At 49.2% G+C, this 17,652-nt stretch overlaps 1 protein-coding gene across 1 annotated transcript in view; it reads right to left on the bottom strand.

Annotated features, from left to right (window-relative positions):
• Positions 1-5,794: 5,794 nt before the first annotated feature.
• The window catches only part of SMOX (spermine oxidase), a gene marked incomplete at its 5' end in the record, with an annotated part of 11,912 nt that continues 54 nt past the window's right edge, over positions 5,795-17,652 (bottom strand). The window contains 5 exon segments of the mRNA XM_036751407.1: positions 5,795-6,287; positions 7,464-7,624; positions 10,739-11,498; positions 12,479-12,652; positions 17,480-17,652. The exon segment at positions 17,480-17,652 is cut by the window's right edge and continues 54 nt beyond it. Coding sequence (XP_036607302.1) covers positions 6,150-6,287; positions 7,464-7,624; positions 10,739-11,498; positions 12,479-12,652; positions 17,480-17,652 — 1,406 coding nt within the window.

Below are 17,652 nucleotides of genomic sequence, written 5' to 3'. Positions count from 1 at the left end.
TCAGAGGAAGAGATGGTCCTTCCCTTTGCCAACATAAGCACAAGCACATGTGCTTTAATTTCATCTTTTCCAGTGGATTGCTCTATCCTCTCCACTTTCTCACTAATCTTCCATCTTTCCCTGTCTCCTGGCTGCTGCTACAAACATCCTTCATCTTTACACACACACACACACACACACACAAAATCACCTGATCCAATCATACCCTAAACACCCTTCATCTTTACACATACACACATACACACAATCATACCCTAAACATCCCTCATCTTTACACACACACACACACACACACACACACACACAATCACTTGATCCAGTCATACCCTCCAGCTCTCCTCCTGTCTTTCTCTCTTCCCCTTCATGACTACCCTCATTGAGAAAACTGTCCCTCATTGGTGCCTCCACTTCCTTCTAGCTCATTCAATTCTGAACTCATTGCATTCTAGCTTCTGAGCTTATCTTTCGGCTGCAATCGCTCTATGCAAAGTTAAGCAGAGTTTATTCATTGCTATTTCTAATGGCCTTTGCCAAGTCTTAACCTCTTTGTAGCCCTTGGCAATGCTGATCACCCCCTTGATTCTCTCTCCTCTCCAACTTTTATGACACTGCTGTCCCCTGGTCCCCTCTTACCTGTCTGACCGCTCCTCTTCTATCTGCTTTGTCCAGGTCACAGCCACCTACCATGAGTGTCTGCCAAGAGTCAATCCCGTGTTCTCTTCTCTTCTCTCCAGCTCTCCTGGTGATGTTAGCAGCTCCCATGGACTTAGTTATCATCAGTCTAGGAAGATGATTCCCAAATCTATACAGTTATTCTCATTGAAGAATCATTTGTCATTCACGTCCAACTCTTCATGACCCCGTTTGGGGTTTTCTTGGCAAAGAAACTAGAGTGCTTCTCCATTTTCTTTTCCAGCTGATTTGACAGATGAGGAAACTAAGGCAAACAGGGTTAAGTGACTTGCTCAGGGTCACACAGCTAGTAAGTGTCTGAGGTAGGATTTGAACTCAGGAAGATGAGCCTTCCTGACTCTAAACCTAGCACTCTATGCATTATCACACCATCTAGCTGCCTCCAAACCTATATATACAGCCCCAATCTCCTTCTTGTACCTCCCATAACCAATGGCCTAGTGGACATTTGCAACTCCACCTGTACATGAACTCAGCTGTGATACTGACAGTGACACAAGCCTCCTTGCTGTTCCTCAAACAGGCCACTCCATCTCCTAACTCCAAACATTTTCACCAGCTGTCTACCATGCTTAGATTGCTCACCCTCATTTCCACCTCTTAGCTCCCTTCAAGTTTCATCTAATGTCCCGCCTTCAAGAAGACACTTGGCCCAGTCCTCTTGAATCTTGAGTCTTCCCTCTGGATTACATTTACACTGTATATTCCACTCACATTGTATAGTGTTCCAAAAGTCTTAGTGCAGCTTTATACTTTAATAACTTCAGAAGTGTAAATGCTAGAAACTTACAGAAAGTAATATTTGAAAGGTTAATTATTTTTAAAAGATTCATATGCTTCTTATGAAAATTCCACAGAACCACTGCACCACTCTAGAAGATTTTCAAATTTTGTAAAAATTTTCATCAGCTGCTGCTCAGCGACTAAAAGGATTGCATTTGGAATCCTTGACTTCAGATCATCTCAAGAGTGAGCTTTTGATGCATACATGATAGCTTCAACATGATCCCACGAGAAAAAGTCTAACAAAGACAGGTCAGGTGAGTGATGTGAATGAACAAAAGGATCTTTTCAACTGAATCAGAGATCTGACAGTCACATTCAGAAACTCTCACACATGCAATGCTTGATACAAGGTGTTCCATCTTGTAAAAATTCAATATACATTATTCAAAACTCATGAAACAAGTGGAATAAAAATTTAAATAATTCAACTTTCAAATTCTGTTTTTATCAGTTTGTAGAATTTATACTTCTCATGTTCTTAAAGCTTAAAACTGCATTAGGATACTTGGGACACCCTGGATATATACATAGTTGTTTGCAGTTGTCTCTCCTGTTAGATTGAGAGCTCTTTGAGGAAAGGGGTTGTGTTTCTTGACTTTTTTGTATGGCACAGTGCCTGGCACATAAGAAAGGCTTAATAAATAGTTGGTGGCTGACCACCTAAACATGAAGCAATTGTATCATATAGTAGCCAAAACATATAATAAAGTCAGGCAGATAATGAGATCCTTATGTTGAATTGAGACCCATGTCATCCAGAATAAGCACAGATTTAAATCATCATAGATTTAAAGCTACAAGGAACCATGAGGATCATCTAGTCTAATGCCTCTATTTTACAGACAGAGGCTCAGAGATGGGGATTATTTTCCCAAGATCACACCCAGGTGCTATGTGATAGAGCACTGTATTCACTGTATTCTGCCCCCATCAAATCATACCTTCACTGTTGTGTTCTGTCCCGGGCATTATAATTCAGGAAGGACCCTGATGAAATGGAGAGCATCCAGAGGATGACAACCCTGGACAGTGGAGGGCTTTGAGGCCATACCATACAGAGAGCAATTGAAAGGGCTGGGGGTTCTGGAGAAGCCGGGAGAAGGGACTATGTAAAGGAAAAGTACAGCCGTATTTAAGTGTGGAAGAGGGGCACTAGGGATTATTATTAATAATAATATTATTATTTCAAATCCAGCCTCACGTGCTTGCTAGCTATATGACCCTGGGCAAGTCACTTAACGTCTATTGGCCTCAGTTTCTTCATTTGTAAAGCGAGGATAATATCACCTACCTCTTAGGGTTGTCCTAAGGATCACATGACTTAATACCTGTAAAGTGCTTAACACAGTGCCTGGTACATAGTAAGTGCTATCTAAGTGTTAGCTGTTATCATTATTAATAATAATACAACCACAATACTAATAATTATTAAGTGTCAGTAATCATATTATTACTAATTACTGTAATATGATCCTAATACAGTATCTACTATCCGCTATGACAGTAATATGATTACTAATGCCGTTAAAATCATTATTATAGTTGTAATATTACTAGTTATAATTAGTAACGGCGTTATTACTAATTTAGTAGTAATTACTAACGGTATGATCGCTCACTCCTAGTAATAATTAAGATTTCTGGTGTTATTAATAATTCGATTTTAATTGTTAATCATAACTCCCAACAGTCCTACCCTTACTAGTTATTAGTCAGTGCTATGCTATTACTAATAACAGTGATCACCTCACTATTCCCATCATAATTAATACTAATAATACTAGCCAGCGTTTCTACAGCCCTTCAAAGTTTGCCAAGTGCTTTACTACCTCACTCGATCTTCGCAGCCGCCCTGGGGGCAGTAGGCGCGCTGAACTCGAGGCTCGCCGGCTGCAGGTGCGGAGCCCTGCTCACTGCGCCACCTCGCGCCCTCTGCCCGGTACGCTTGCTCCGCTCGGCTCTAGGAAGCAGGACCAGAGCCAGGGGTCTGAGTCCCAACGAGGCCGATCTGGATAGGCCGGCGGCAGAGGGAAAGCCGCAGCGATCGGAGCCATCCGAAGGCGGAATGGGCGGCCTCTGGAGGCTGGGAGCCTTGCCTTCTAGGCAGGGGCAGCGGAGGGCATCTGGCTGGCATGGTTTTGCTCAGAGCCGGTGCCTGAGGTCCCTTCTGATTCAGATTCCGTGCCTGGGATCCCGCGTTTCTCTTCCTCTTCTGAAGCCCGCCTCCGACGTCCCGCCGAATAATAAAAATGGGTAGTATTGAAGCTCTGCAAAGCACTTTACCCACGGTTTCACTCGATCCACACAAGGGTCCTGGAAGGCAGATGCTAGTATTTTCTCCATTTTACAGATGAGGAAACTGAGGCAGGTTCAGGTGGGTCGCACCACTTGTTCGAGGCAGGATTTGAACTCAGGTCTTCCTGCCTCCAAAGCCACTGCTCTATCCACTGCACCACTTAAATGACAGAAAGGTTTGGGGCACTGGCCCAGGGGTGGACTGCACGCTTGTCCATCCACAACCAGTCTGGCTAGATCAGAAAAGCCCGTCCCCAGGTGAGCCATGGTCAAGGGGCCGCTCCCGAGTTAGAGAGGGGTAGGGATCCACCCCGAGGAGGGCTCGGAGAGCGCTGGAGCGACACATGGTCCGGATGTCCGGGGTACTGAGAAATCCTGGGAATGCCCCAAAGATACTGTCCTTGGTGCAGCGCAGTGATGGATCATGCCGGGCAAGGGCCGGCAGATGGCGTCCAGAGCCTTTGTTCTGACTCTGAGCCACCTAGCACGTGGGCGCGAGGTCTCCCTGGGAGGAAGAACGATCTGCTTCCGAAACCCGAGTGTTTCTGCAGGGCAGGGGCTGTCTCTTCCCATGCCCACCTGCAAAAGACCAGAGGCCCCCCCCCCCCCAGGGCCGCAGCTTTATGTCCCTTTGAATAACAGCACGGCTTTCTATGATGCTTTAAGGCTTCACCAAGCACTTACTTTATTGTTTTTTTATTTTTTTATTATATTATTTTATTATTAAGAGTAGTAATAACATCTAGAATTTTTATAGCCCTTTAGGGTTTGCAAAGTCCTTTATGTGTGCTCTCTCACTGAGCCTCACGACCTTGGGCAGTAGGTGAGGAATTTACAGATGAGGAAACAGGCTAGGAAAAGTCAAGTGATATATCCAGGGCCACACAAATGTAAGCATCTGCATCAGGATTGGAACTCAGGTCCTTCAAACACCAAATCCACCACCTTATGCCCCGTGCCACCTAGTTGCCTATTATACCCGTTTTACAGACAAGGCCACTAAAGGTCAGAGTTCAGCAAGCTACCCAAGGACACACTATGGGTATTTTGTCTTTCCTATGAGACTGGGGGTTCCCTAAGGGCAGGGTAGTGTTTTCTCAACTTTGGGTTCCTCCTGTCCTGGACCACTCCCTGTCCCCCAGTGCCCAGTCCAGAATTCTACACACCATGCTCCTAGGACAGAAAGGGTGGTTTGTCCTTGCTCTCTCTGGTACTTTGAAAACCTGCAGTATCTTCTGTACAGGGGGAATTGGGGGAGGGGAAGCATGCCTTTTGCCACAAATCATCAGGTTCTGCCCAACTGCAGCTCTGCAAAGTGACCCCTCCTTCAGGGAGCTCCCCTCCACAATCTCCAGTTCCCATGTACCCTGGGGGGAGCAACAGCATGGCCCAGTGGAAAAGGCTGAAGGCTCCTCACTTAAGGATGGGATGATGTCACCTCTGCCTCTGGGAGAGGAATCTCATCACATGGTCCTGCCCCCTTGGACATCCACCAGACCCTGGGGAGGGTAAGTGACGAAACTGGGGGTCCCTGGTGCTCTAGAGTGTGATTCTATCAGTCAATTCCTGGAGGTCCAGCTTGCCCTTCCCTCATTGTGGATCGGGTCTGAGGATAGGATACCATTGACTAGGACTACTTCATCCCAAGAAGACTGACCCCTAATCTAAGTACTGACTCACTTCTAAACAATGCCCAGACTGGTCTCTAATCCCAGTGAGAGACTGATTGCTAACTTGAGCAATCATTTACTTCTAATCTTGGTCACTAACTGGCCCCTAACCCCAACCACCAACTGCCCTCAGCCACAGGCTGACTCCTGACCCTGGGTCTCTAGATTATCAGCAGTTTGGGGTCACCCAGGCCCTGCCTCCCACCCCAGGGAGCTAAACATGATTTTTTTAAAAGGAGAACCTGCTGATCAAAGAGAATAAGGTATAGACCAAAAGGTACGTAAGAAGGCAATTACTTGCAGCTTTATGGATGCATGAATGAAGGAATCATTGAATGGATGGACTGAGAAAGGGTCAGATACCTTTTTATTCCAAAAGTATTGAAGGCACTTACGATACAGAGCAGGGGCAAAGGAGGGAAAAACAGAGGCACCAAGAAGTCCAATCAGAAGGGTGCACAGAGATGAAGTCCAAGGGGGTAGAAGCGGATCCCCACCCCAGCCCTGTTAGAAGGTACAGTACAGGATGTAAGAAAGCTACAGGGGATGCCCTGGGTAAAATCAGTTGAGGCTTCTGCATATTAAAAAAAAGATAAAAAATTAATTCCTCTCAGGATCAGGAAAGATAACCCCCTGGGCCTTGCAGAATGAGAGGCCCTGGGTAAGGGGGTCCCAAGTCATGAGATCTCTGAGCCCAGAAGCCTCTCAGGTCCCACGCTGAAAAAGGTCTTGGTACATCTCAATGAGGCGGGCTGCCTCCCGCTGGCCAGAGAGCAGGGCACCATGGGTGGTGGAATAGTACTTTCGGTGCGTGGCCTCGCCAGAAAACAGGATCTGCATGGGCTGGAAACAGACCAGGAGAGAAACCAAGGTGAGCGGGAGTCAAAAGCCTCCTGAGGTGGCATAGTAGGTGAGGCTTGCCTGCTCAGGGTCCCGCCTTCTGTCTCTGACTGCTACTAAGCAGATACTGAAGGTTTGGGTGCTATCTCCCCTCTCCGGCTCCTATCCCATGAGACAACTGAAGGCAAGAACCCCTGTACCTCCCAACGCTGGAAAAGGCCTCAGCAGCCATCACATCCAGCCTGTGCCTGAGCAAGAATCCTCACTATGACATAAGTGATAAGAGGTCTTCCATCTTGTGCTGGAAAGCCCCCAGTGACGGAAACTCAGTGCTTCCCAAAGCAGCCCCAGACGCAGAACGAGACTAATTCTCCATCCAAACCTCAGCCCTTCAAATAGAAATGAGGTCTCCTGCCAAGGGCCTGCTCTTATCTAGGCCCAACATCCCCAGGTTTTTCAGCCAATCCTCCAACGTCATGAGCTCCCAGTCAGCCTCCCCTGGACACTCTCCAGCTCCCCAGCTTCCCAATGTCCTTCCCAAACTTCAGAGCTAGAACTGAACATAACAGTCCTACTGAGAGCTGAGCAGGGTGGACCTCCAGGACAACCCCCTCCTTATTCCCAGATGCTAAGCCTCTTTCTTCGTGCAATCTCCTTCCTCTGGGTTTCCCCCTTCAATGCCTGGCCCATCTGCTCTACACAGATACTGCACATCCCTATTGATATACACATCGTCTTCCCCAATAGCTTAGCTCCTCGAGGGCAGGCACTGGTTTTTGTTTGGGGAGGTTGTCCTTTTTCATTGCCCCCCCCCCATCAGAAGGTAAGCTGCTTGAGAGCAGAGGCTGTTTTTTTTTTACATTCTTTGTATCCTGAACTTAGCAGAGTACTTGGCACATAGTAGGTGCTTAACAAATGCTTGTTGATTGATAGTCCTGGATTCTTCCCAGGGTGGTTATCCATGAATATTGATTGAACTTAGCTTATTCTCTCATTAGACAGCACATATTTGGGGCTAGGGTCCAAGTTAGACCTTGATGGGGATGGATCTTCTCATGCTTTTCCCCCACAGCATAGCTGAGTCCAGGGTCAGTCACTCTAGGGGCTCCACAATGCTTACAGAGTGATTGGTGGTCCCCCCCTTCCTCCCTCCCACATCCAGGACGGTACTCTACTCACCGCTGTCTTAGAGCTCTCTGTATAAGGCAGCGGCTTGGCCAGTCTCTCCACATCAGCCCCGCTTGAGCCCACTTGGGTGTAGGAGTAGGAGCCCCGGAAATGGGGGTTGCTGCCCCAGGAGGAGCGGAGGATCCGACGAGGCTTCGGAATGTCAGGGTTCCCTGTTGGGGATCCACGCAAGAGGAGGTGATGAGAGGTGGACTCTGGGAGGATGCAGAGCCCCCTGAGGGCCTGAAAGTTGAAGAAATTCCCTGACACACAGGCAGAGATTGAGCCAGTGGCCACCTCAGGGATGGGTAGGGGAGAGGTATGAAGGGAGGGAGGGTTGCAAAGGAAGTCACAATGGATTAGATGCAATGTGATACAATGGGAAGAGGGCTGGAGAGTAAGAAAGATACAGAAAGCTGAGCGAGCTCAGCTCCACCACTTGCTTCCTGGTGACTGTCGGCATTGGGGCACCTCTGAGACTCAGTTTCTCATCTCCAAAAAGAGAAATTTGTATTCGATGGCCTCTACTGTCCCTTGCAGCCCCAAATCTAAGCGTGGCCTTGGGCTAATATAGCACACCAGATTTTCCAGTCAGAAGACCTGGCTCCAACGCCTGGTTTGGCCACTTATTCCCTGTGACTGGAGGCAAGCCTTTCACCATCTCTCAGCCCATTATGACTCCAAAATGGGAGAGGGGGAGGTCACAAAAATATTCACCTTCATCACTCCAAATGCCTTTCCTTCAAGATGCAGATGAAGCACCACCTTCTACAATAAGGCCTTTCCTGACCCACCTCACCCCCAGCTGCCAGGCCCCTGGCCAGCCTCGTCACTCTGTATGACTCTGCATGGTTTATTCTGTATGCCTAGATCTGGATGCACTGTCTCCCCTGGCTAGACTGTCAGCTCTCTGAGGGTAAGCACTAGCTTTCACTTTTATCTTGGTATCCCCAACAATTAGCACAGTGCCTGGAACACAGAAGGTGTTTAATAAATGCTAGCTAATTTATTTACTCTCAGGTCCCTTCTGGCTCTAAATCTATGGTCCTATTGGCCTACCACTACCTCCTAAGTCACTGAAACCCTCTGGCCTTCTTTTTCTTCATCTGGAAAATAGGTGCCAATAACATGCCTACCCCCAGAGGTAAAGCTCTGTTGGGATAATAGACCAGATACGTAAATACAAGCAGCAAGAGCCATGAAAGAGCTAAGTTCTGATTTGGCTAAAAAGCATGCTTTCTGTGATAGACTTTCAGAAGGAAAGGGGGTGGCAGCACAGGATTAGGTGCTTGACGAGAAAATGCTTGGGTTGTCTTCTTTTTTGAACCAATTTAACTCCATCGCAACCTTCTCTAGAGTCTTGCTCTGGTCTGCCTGGGTCCTTGGATGCCAGGCCGTCCTAAGGCCAGTCCTACCAATATGGAAAGGCTCTAAGAATGGGCCTAGACAGGCCACGGGTCTGTCATCCAATGGCCAGGCTAGCTAAGTTTGGAGAAGCTCGTCAGCAGGTCGGCTTCAGCAGCCCTCAGTGACCATCTGCTAAGTGTCAGGAGAGCTGTAACTATATTAATGAAGGGAAGACTCATGCAGGGAAATCACAGCATTAAAAGCATTTCCACCCAACCTCGTTTTAAAGATGGAAAAAGGAGGACCAGCAGGGGAGAATATGTACTGACTTAAACCAGGGCCCTTGGAAGTGAAAGGATGCAAATGTCTGGAGCCCTAAGTAGAACCTGGATCACAGCATCAGTTCTCCCACTTATTAGTTTGGAAAAGTCATTGAACCTCTGTGACTCAGTTTACTCAACTGTAAAATGGGGAGAAAAACAGCACCTAAAGCTGTTTTTTTGTTTTGTTTTAAGATCAAATGACATAGTATTTGTAAAACACTTGGCACAGTGCCTGGCCTAAAATACATGTCATTGTTATGATGATGATCACCATCATTATAATTAATTATCAGGGCAGAAAGGGAGTAGAAACCACTAGCCTGGCTCATGTAATGAGGTAAAGAGCAGGTAACAAAGGGAGTGACGTGTTAATATGTTAAAACAAAGTGTCAACCCTGGCATCCCGTTAAAAAGCAAGAAGGAGCTCTCCTTGATAGAATTAAGGTGACACATGACCATTGGGAGGGCCAAAGGCTGGCCCTAACCTTGGTGGCCTTTAAAAAGATGAGCCCACTAATCCAAGACAGTGTTTGAGGCAGGAAGCAATTCCATGGCACATGCCTCTACCAGCAAGAAGGGAGGGGGATTTTCTCTCCTATACCCCGTCAGCCACGGGGTCTTGCCCAGCAGATCCTACTTGCCCAGCAGAAGATACCACATCCAGCACAGGGCAGAAAACACAGACGATGGAAAATCACAGCCAATAACCACTGCGTGACCTCTGGCAGCAGAGAAGAGAGCTGACTATGGATTCAAGAGGGAACAAGTCCTGGCAGTTAAGAGTAGAGCCAGTGAGAGGGGCAGACCCAGGCACCTACCTGGATCACTTGCCTACCAAAGATGCTGCACCCAGGAAGTAGTATGAGGATACCACAAGACAGATGTCATTAGGGCCTTACAGCACTTGAAGAATGAATTACATCGGCTACATGTATGCCTCACTACAATTCTCCCACTGACACAGCATGTATTTGTGGGAGAGTGAACCCCAAGTGTGAACTCCCTGAGGTCAGGGACAATTTTTTAATGTTCTTTGTATCCCCAAAACCCAGCACAGTCTAAGTGCTTAATGAATGCTTGTTGACTGATTAAGTAAATTGTATCTACTGGCTGATTATTAAGGTAACGTACACCAGATGGGGCTCATGAGCTATAGTTTTCAGATCCTGGTCCCATGGAGAACTGTGGAATCCTGGGATAGCCTCCACCCTCTGAGCAGCCCCTAGAGAGATCATGGCATCACGGATTTAGAACTAGAAGGTATCTGAGAGACCATCTACTCCAACCCCTTCATTTTACAGAGGAGAAGACTGAGGCTGGAGAGGTGAAGTGACTTGACCAAAGTCATAAGATTATAGATTAAGAGCTTGAAGGGATCTTAGAGACCATGGAGTCCAACTCTTTATCTATGGTCACACAGACAATAAGCAGTGGAGGTGAGATTTGAACTCGGGCCCTTTGACTCTAAAGCCAGTGATTTTCCATTATAATCTGCCTCCCCAGGCCTGCTTCTTAGCAAATCTGCTGCTCAGATAACAGATGAGAACATACTCTGGACATCAAAAAAAGGTGATGATGGGAAAGGCGATTGGAGGATGAGTGCCCTCCCCCGCCCACCTGTGAACTTCCGAAGCATCTCGGTGCAGATTTCGGCCACAGCCTCGTCATCACACTTTTCCATGACGAGGGCCTCCTCCCCGCAGATCCAGCCACTGAGCACGTGGCCGTACCGTTCCGGCGGGTACAGAACATCAAAGCCACAGATCTTGCGGTACCACTGCTCCTCGGGGTAGGTGAGGCTCCGGCTCTCAGCCTCATCCTCCCACACGAACTGGAGCCTGTTGCATTCGGGCCCCCAGAAGGGTTCTTCGAACTCCAGAAAAATCTTGTCGGTAGTGCCAATGCCCAGGCGGCGGATGGCTCCTGCCTTCTCTGAGGGAAGCGGTGGCCTGAAGAGGGTGGAATGATGCTTCTTCAGGACACCCAGGGATACGGTCACGATCACGTGGTCAGCCGGGATCACCTCACAATCCTCACACTCCACAGCCACTGGCCACTGGCTTCCCTCTTCTTCCCCTCCTTCACCCCTGTCCTCCCGGGGGTTTTCCCCGCCTTCATCAGAGGTGTCGTTGTTGTGGTTGGCCAACTGCTCGATCTCGGGGCCCCCACGCCGAGCTGATGCCTGGTCCCAGTGAACGCAGCGGACTGCCTTGCCCAACTGGATGACGCGATCGGGGATGTCCTGAGCCAGCAGCTCTACGATGCGCATGAAGCCGCATGGGATGACATGGTGTGCTCCCGGGATCTCCGTCCACTCTCCGAAGGCGCTGAGGGACACCTCGTCCATGCTGTGGGAGCTACTCTCACAGCTCTCCACCTGATGGAGGAAGGGAGACAGAGTAAGAGGGAGAAAGAATGAGGAAGACACAGTGAGGAAAGAGTCCGCGGGCCTGAGTCGTGCTAGGACAGAGTGGCTTCTAATTAAAGGGTCAGAAGACTTCCCTGATAGTCAAGTTTCTGGCCCTCTCATAAGACTGGGAGGCCGCCCAAAGTTAGGGACATTTCTGACATTAGCCAGGGAGCTCCCAAGGTCAACGCTGTGTCTTCTGTTTGTATACTGTCCTGGTGACGCCAGTAGGGTCTTGCATATACAGCAGAGACTTGATAAATGTCTGTTCAATGAGTTGATGAAGGAACAAATGAATGAGGGTCCACCAAAGTCTGAGACTATCTGCAAGATCACCCAAGGAGCTCCCAGGCCTTGCCAGCAGCTGAGATTTGAGAACTGTTTGCTCAGGGCATTCACCAGTGAGTTAACAAAGGAGTCCAGGGATGGGAGGCAGCTTTGTGCAACGGGGCAGAATGCTTCACTGTTAGTCAAAGGACCCTGACGTCAGCCTGCCCACTTGCTGCATGCAATACCTAGCAGGTCACCCCTCTGGGATTCAGTTTCCTTATCTGTAAAATCAGGTGTTAGACTGGATGGCCTCTAAGCCCACCCCACCCCCACCCCCATGTCTGTGATTTATTCTGTCTGATTGGGAGACACCATCTCCACACTTTAGACAAAAGGCCCTCTTATGGGGTTGGGAGGTCTATATCTTCCCCCAAGTCAGGCCAAAGACTCTCTGAGAATGAGCACTGTGCCCCCCATTAGGTCAGGGGCCCCAGGAAATGGGAGATGTACCTCCTCCCTCTGCCTCTTCCCCCCACCATCCAGCCTACAGAGATCAGAGAATCATCAGAAGAAACCTCAGAGACAAGCTAGTCTGACCCCCTTCATATGCAAGGGAGGACACTGATGCCCAGAGGTGGTCACTGACCTGGCCCAGGGGCCCAGCCTCTGCCCCGCCCCACCTTTAGATACTGCTGGATCATGGCGAGCTTCAGGCGTTTGATGGTCTCCGAATCATCCGGGTCAGCTTTGATGCGGTTTCGCACTTCTTCTCGGGTGAAGACACCCACACTGTTCTGACTCTCAGCATTGACTGGTTTACCTCGCTGGAAGAACTCCTGGGTCAGGTTATAGACCTGGGGGGAGGAAGAGATCAGCTTGAAGATTGAGCAGGGGGGTGGCTTCCGTTCATTCACAGGCTCACTGACCTGCTGCTGGAAGGGGCCATGAGGCCATGGGGTCCAGCCCCCCCAATTTACAGGTGAGGAAACTGAGGCCAAAGGACTTTCCCCAAGGCCACCCATGCAAGAGCTAGAGCCAGAAGGGACTTCAGAAGCCTTCCAGTCCAACCCTCCCATTTTCTAACTGAAGAAATTGAGTCAGCTCAGAGGCACTAAGTGATGTGCCTCTGAAAATAGTGAGCAAGGACCTTGGACCGTTAATCTGGAGCTGGAAAGAACCTGAGAGGCAGCAGGGGTGGGGAACTTGTGGCCTCGAGGCACGTGTGACCTTCTAGGTCCTTGGGTGCTGCCTTTTGACCGAGTCCAAGTTTTACAGAACAAATCCTGTATGAAGGGGATTTGTTCTGTGAAGTTTGGATTCAATCGAAGGGCTGCACTTGAGGACCTAGAGGGCCACATGAGGCCTCAAGGCCACAGGTTCCCCACATCTGGCTAACCACTTCTACTGCCTCATGCTACAGATGAGGAAACCGAGGACCCCAGAGGTTAAGCAAGCTGCCCACAGCCACACAAGTAGCAAGTTACCGAACCAGAACTCAAAGAGGGTCCTGTCTGGCTCTATGTCTAGCATCCCTTCCCCACCTCAATTCTAACCCATGTTCCAATTCGAGGCTTCCTCCAGGCCCCAGCTCCAAGTCACCTCCTCCAGGGAGCCATCCTGGATTAGTCTCCCTGGACAGTGTGTCTGTTCATTTAGCACTCGTCTACTTAATTCCACTAGACTAACTTTTCTTCTTTTAATGCTCATTTCTTAAAGACAAAGGGTATGTATGCGTGTGGGGGTGGGTGAGTGTCGGAGCATGGGGATATGTGAGTATGTGTGGGTGTTGTCTCCCCCAGAAGACCAGGAGGTCCCTGAGAGATGCAAGATCAGACAGAAGGCTCTTTAAGGGCCTTTCCCCCACCAGACCAGAGGCTGAGATGTAACACTGACAACTCCAGGAGCATGGGGGCCACATCACGGAATCTCAGGGGCAGCAGGGACCACAGTGCCCATCTGGCCCAACCTATAACTCAAAAGGAATCCCCCTTAGCAAATAGCTGACCCCCTACAGTGAGGGGAAGCCCACTACCTCCCAGGCAGCCCAGCCCACTGATGGACAGAGAGCTCTCCCTAGTTTCCTGTTATCACGTGTCCTTGATGAACCCCAAGAGGAGTAGGAATTTTCCTGGGTCCTGATTCGGTTTAAGTTCTAAGTGAAATTCTCTGCGTGACCTTGAACATATCAGCTAACCACAACGGACCCGTTTCCTCTTGATAAAATTAACAAGTTGGACTAAAGATCCCTAAGGACCTTCTAGCTCTAACCCGGTGTCTCTAAGACTTTAGTGGGAAAAAGAAAGTCCCCTCCCTGGTGGCCTCCAGCTCCAAGGCTGCGTGATGGTCCCCACCGCCCCCAGGAAGCACCCGAGGGACCTTGACCAGGTCCCACATGTGTCTGTGCACGTATCTCTCTCCGAAGAACCCAAACCCTGGTTTGCTGTTCCCCTCCAAGGTCTCTCTTTGGTTCTGTCTCAGGGATGCACATTTGAACTCTGGAGGACAGGCTATCAGAGGAGGGGAGGGGTCAGGGAATGGTTTCTAAAGAGACCCCAGCCCTTCCCTTGGTTACCAAGCAGTGCCATGGAGGGCCAACTGATCTGCTTTAATTAACTAACAACCTCAGAGCCACATCAAAAAGGACTGCACTGTGGTATTGTGGATTGCACACTGGACTTCAAGTCAGGAAAGAGCTAGATTCAAATGCTACCTCCACTACTTAAGAGCTGTATGACTCCAGGCAAATTCCCTAAGCTCTCAAGGCCTGTTTCCTCATCTGCGAAAGTAGGGGATGGGACTCAGTGGCCACTAAGCCCCTGGCTGCTCGGGATCTATGAATCTAAGTCATAAAACCTCTCTGGGCCTCAGGTTCTGCATCTGTAAAACGAGGGGATCAGACCCCTTCCAGCCCTAAACCTAGGTAGATAAGGAATGGGGCAGGTGAGAGAGAGAGCTCACATAAAGAAACCCTAGGAGGGAGGCCTCTGAGAGACACCGTGTGGATGTCTAAGCCTATCCAATCCACCACCTGGCCAAGTTCCCAATGCTTCCTTGTCTTTGTCTGAAGACCTGCTTTTAGAACCAGTTCAGTCAATGTCATCACTTTACAATCAGGAGCTTCTGTTGACTCCTGAGGATACTCCTCACCAGGTTCCCCGACTGCTTTGCCAGACGTGGTGCCCCTTCGAACAGTCTTCCCACCCTAGCCGCCCTCTCCAACCATCTCTAGTCCAGAAGGTGGAAATGAGGGCTCCACTCCTGGCTCTCTGACGCCTGTGATCAGCTAGTCATCCTTCTGTAACCCAGCGTGGCCACCAGGTTACCTCCTGCTATCTTCCTGAAGTACCCTTTTCCTCCCTCCACTTCCCCTTATGCATTGTCTTTCTCTACTGGGGGGGGGGAGGGAGGGAGAGAGGGAGAGAGACAGAGACAGAGATAGAGGGAGAGAGAGAGAGAGAGGAAGAGGAGGAGGAGAAGAGGAGGAGAGGGAGAAACACACCCAGCATTTAGCACAGTGACGCAGCATTTAGCACAGTGACCCAGCACACAGTGATAAATTAATAATTACTTTCTCTATCTGAGGATGAAGGTTTGTCAACCTTTGATCTAAAGTTGGAAGCAGTTAAGTGATTTACCCAAGGTCACATAGTTAACAAGTAGCAGAGGCTGGATTTTAACCCAGGCCTCAAATCTAGGACCAATGCTTTTCTTCCCACAGGATCCTGAGATCTGCCCCCTTTGAGGCCATTCCCCAAACAGGAGCATAGGCTCTGAGGCTGTGATTCCAAGGAAGGCACTGGGCTGACTCAGTCATGCCTCCACAGCACTGCTCAGGTGTGATCTCCTTAGGAACCACTCCCCATCCTCTTAAAGGGACTGGCAGGCCATAGATTAGGGCTCTCTGGAGAGGGAAACGTGCACAGATAACACAATCTGGACCAAATCCGCTCTGGAGCTTCCTAGTGGGTGTGAGGACAATCCCGCAGCACCGAGCTGGAGGTCATCCAGGAGGGGAATGTCTTTTCCCACAGAAATCTTAGAGTCATGGTATTAGGACTGGAAAGGACCTTAGGGACAATGTAGCCTGACCCCCTAATTTAACAGCAAAGGAAACAGTCCCAGAGAGGCTGAGTTACCCAAGGTCACCCAGAGCTTGGTCCCACCGAAGAAGGCGATCAATCCCCTCTCATGAGATGAGTCTCATAGGGCACGTGTGATATAAAGAAAAACTTCCTAATTCTAAGTGGGTCGAGGCTGTTTTCTTGATAACTGATCCATGCAAGGAGCCATTCCCCATCAGAATCCCAATCACAGGTTCCTTGTCTGTTTCACTTTCTCCAGGGCATAACAGAAACACAAAATCTGAGGGTTTGGAGGGACTTTTGATGCCACCTGGTCCAACTTCTACCCAACCAGGAATCCCCTCCACAACCTCCCTGACAAAAAGTGGTGATCTGGTCTCTGCTTGAATACCTTGAGTGACAAGGAACTCACCATCTTTCAAGGCTTCAGTTATTAGGAAACATTTCCTTATGCTAACTGAAATCTGGAGCCAAGCAGCACAAACCAAATGCCCATTCCAGGGGATAATCCTTTAAGGCTAAACATCGCCATTTCTTTCAGCCGAATGGTAAGTCACAAAGAGTAACTCTGATATTACTGAACTGATAAGTATTCATAAAAACCACAAAAGGCAGTGTGGTGGACCGGCCAAATCCTCCCTCTGACACACACTAGCTCTGCCGCCTACCCAAGTCCCTTCAGGTCCCAGGGGCCCCAGACACTCTCCAAGACTCTGAGTTACCAAGGAGTAGCTGATCTTCCTCCCAGAGGGACCTTCCCTGTCACTGAGGGTTTCCCGCACCAGTGAGATCCCTTATCACAGCAGCCAGGTGGTGCAGGGGATAGAGAGTTAGACTTGGAGTGGGGAAGACCTGAATTCAAATCCTGCCTCAAAAGCTTAGTATGACCCTAAGCAAATCACTCAGCCTCAGTTTTCCTCATCTGTAGAACAGATTTGAAAATAGCAACTCCTTCCCAAGGTCGTTGTGAGGATCCAATGAGATAATCTTTGCATTGTTGTTCGGTAGGGTCCAGCTCTTTGTGACCTGTTTTCTTGGCAAAGATACTGGAGTGGCTTGCCATTTCCTTCTCCAGCTTACTTGACAGATGAGGAAACTGAGGCAAATAGGGTTGAGTGGCTTGCCTAGGGTCACACAGTTAATAAGTGTCTGAGGCTGGATTTGAACTCGGGAAGTGAGTCTTCCTGACTCCAGGCCTGGGGCCCTGTGCACCGTGGAGCCCCCCAGCTGCCAGAATATTGGTAAAGCACTCCACAGACCTTAAGGCGCTCTGTGAATGCTAAGTATTGTTGCTGTCACTGTCCTGACTCATGCAAACGATTATCCGACTCCGTAACCATCCCTTGCACTCTATACATATCTTTTTAAAGAATCTGCACTCCGTTTTTCTCCAGCTATGTCTCAGGACCTACTTGAAAGCAGAGACCATCCCAGTGCAGTCCAGGTGGGCCAGCCAAGGCCCAGAAAGGGGCAGTAAGTTTGTCAGAGTCACACAGCGAGTGAAGGATGGGGAACCAGGCCCCCCAGTTCCAGCTCCCCATGCCCAGCCTCAGGAGGCTCCTTGCCCCCTTTCTCCCACCCACAATCCCCATCACCCACCTCGTTGTATAAATCGCTGAATTCCTCAACCACGTCCTTAGGGATTCTTTGGCCACGGTTGGTGAGGTAGTAGGCCACGCCATTCTTGGAATAGAGGCTGATGCGGCCCACGCTACGTTCGGCATCCGTCGTCTCTTCCAGCAAGCCATTCTCTTCTGCTAGATGGTAGACGG

Source organism: Trichosurus vulpecula, chromosome 3 (assembly GCF_011100635.1).
Source record: "Trichosurus vulpecula isolate mTriVul1 chromosome 3, mTriVul1.pri, whole genome shotgun sequence".
In the NCBI taxonomy this organism is placed as follows: domain Eukaryota; kingdom Metazoa; phylum Chordata; class Mammalia; order Diprotodontia; family Phalangeridae; genus Trichosurus; species Trichosurus vulpecula.
The sequence above is the reverse complement of the archived record's forward strand: the minus strand, read 5'-3'. Positions and strand labels throughout refer to the sequence as shown.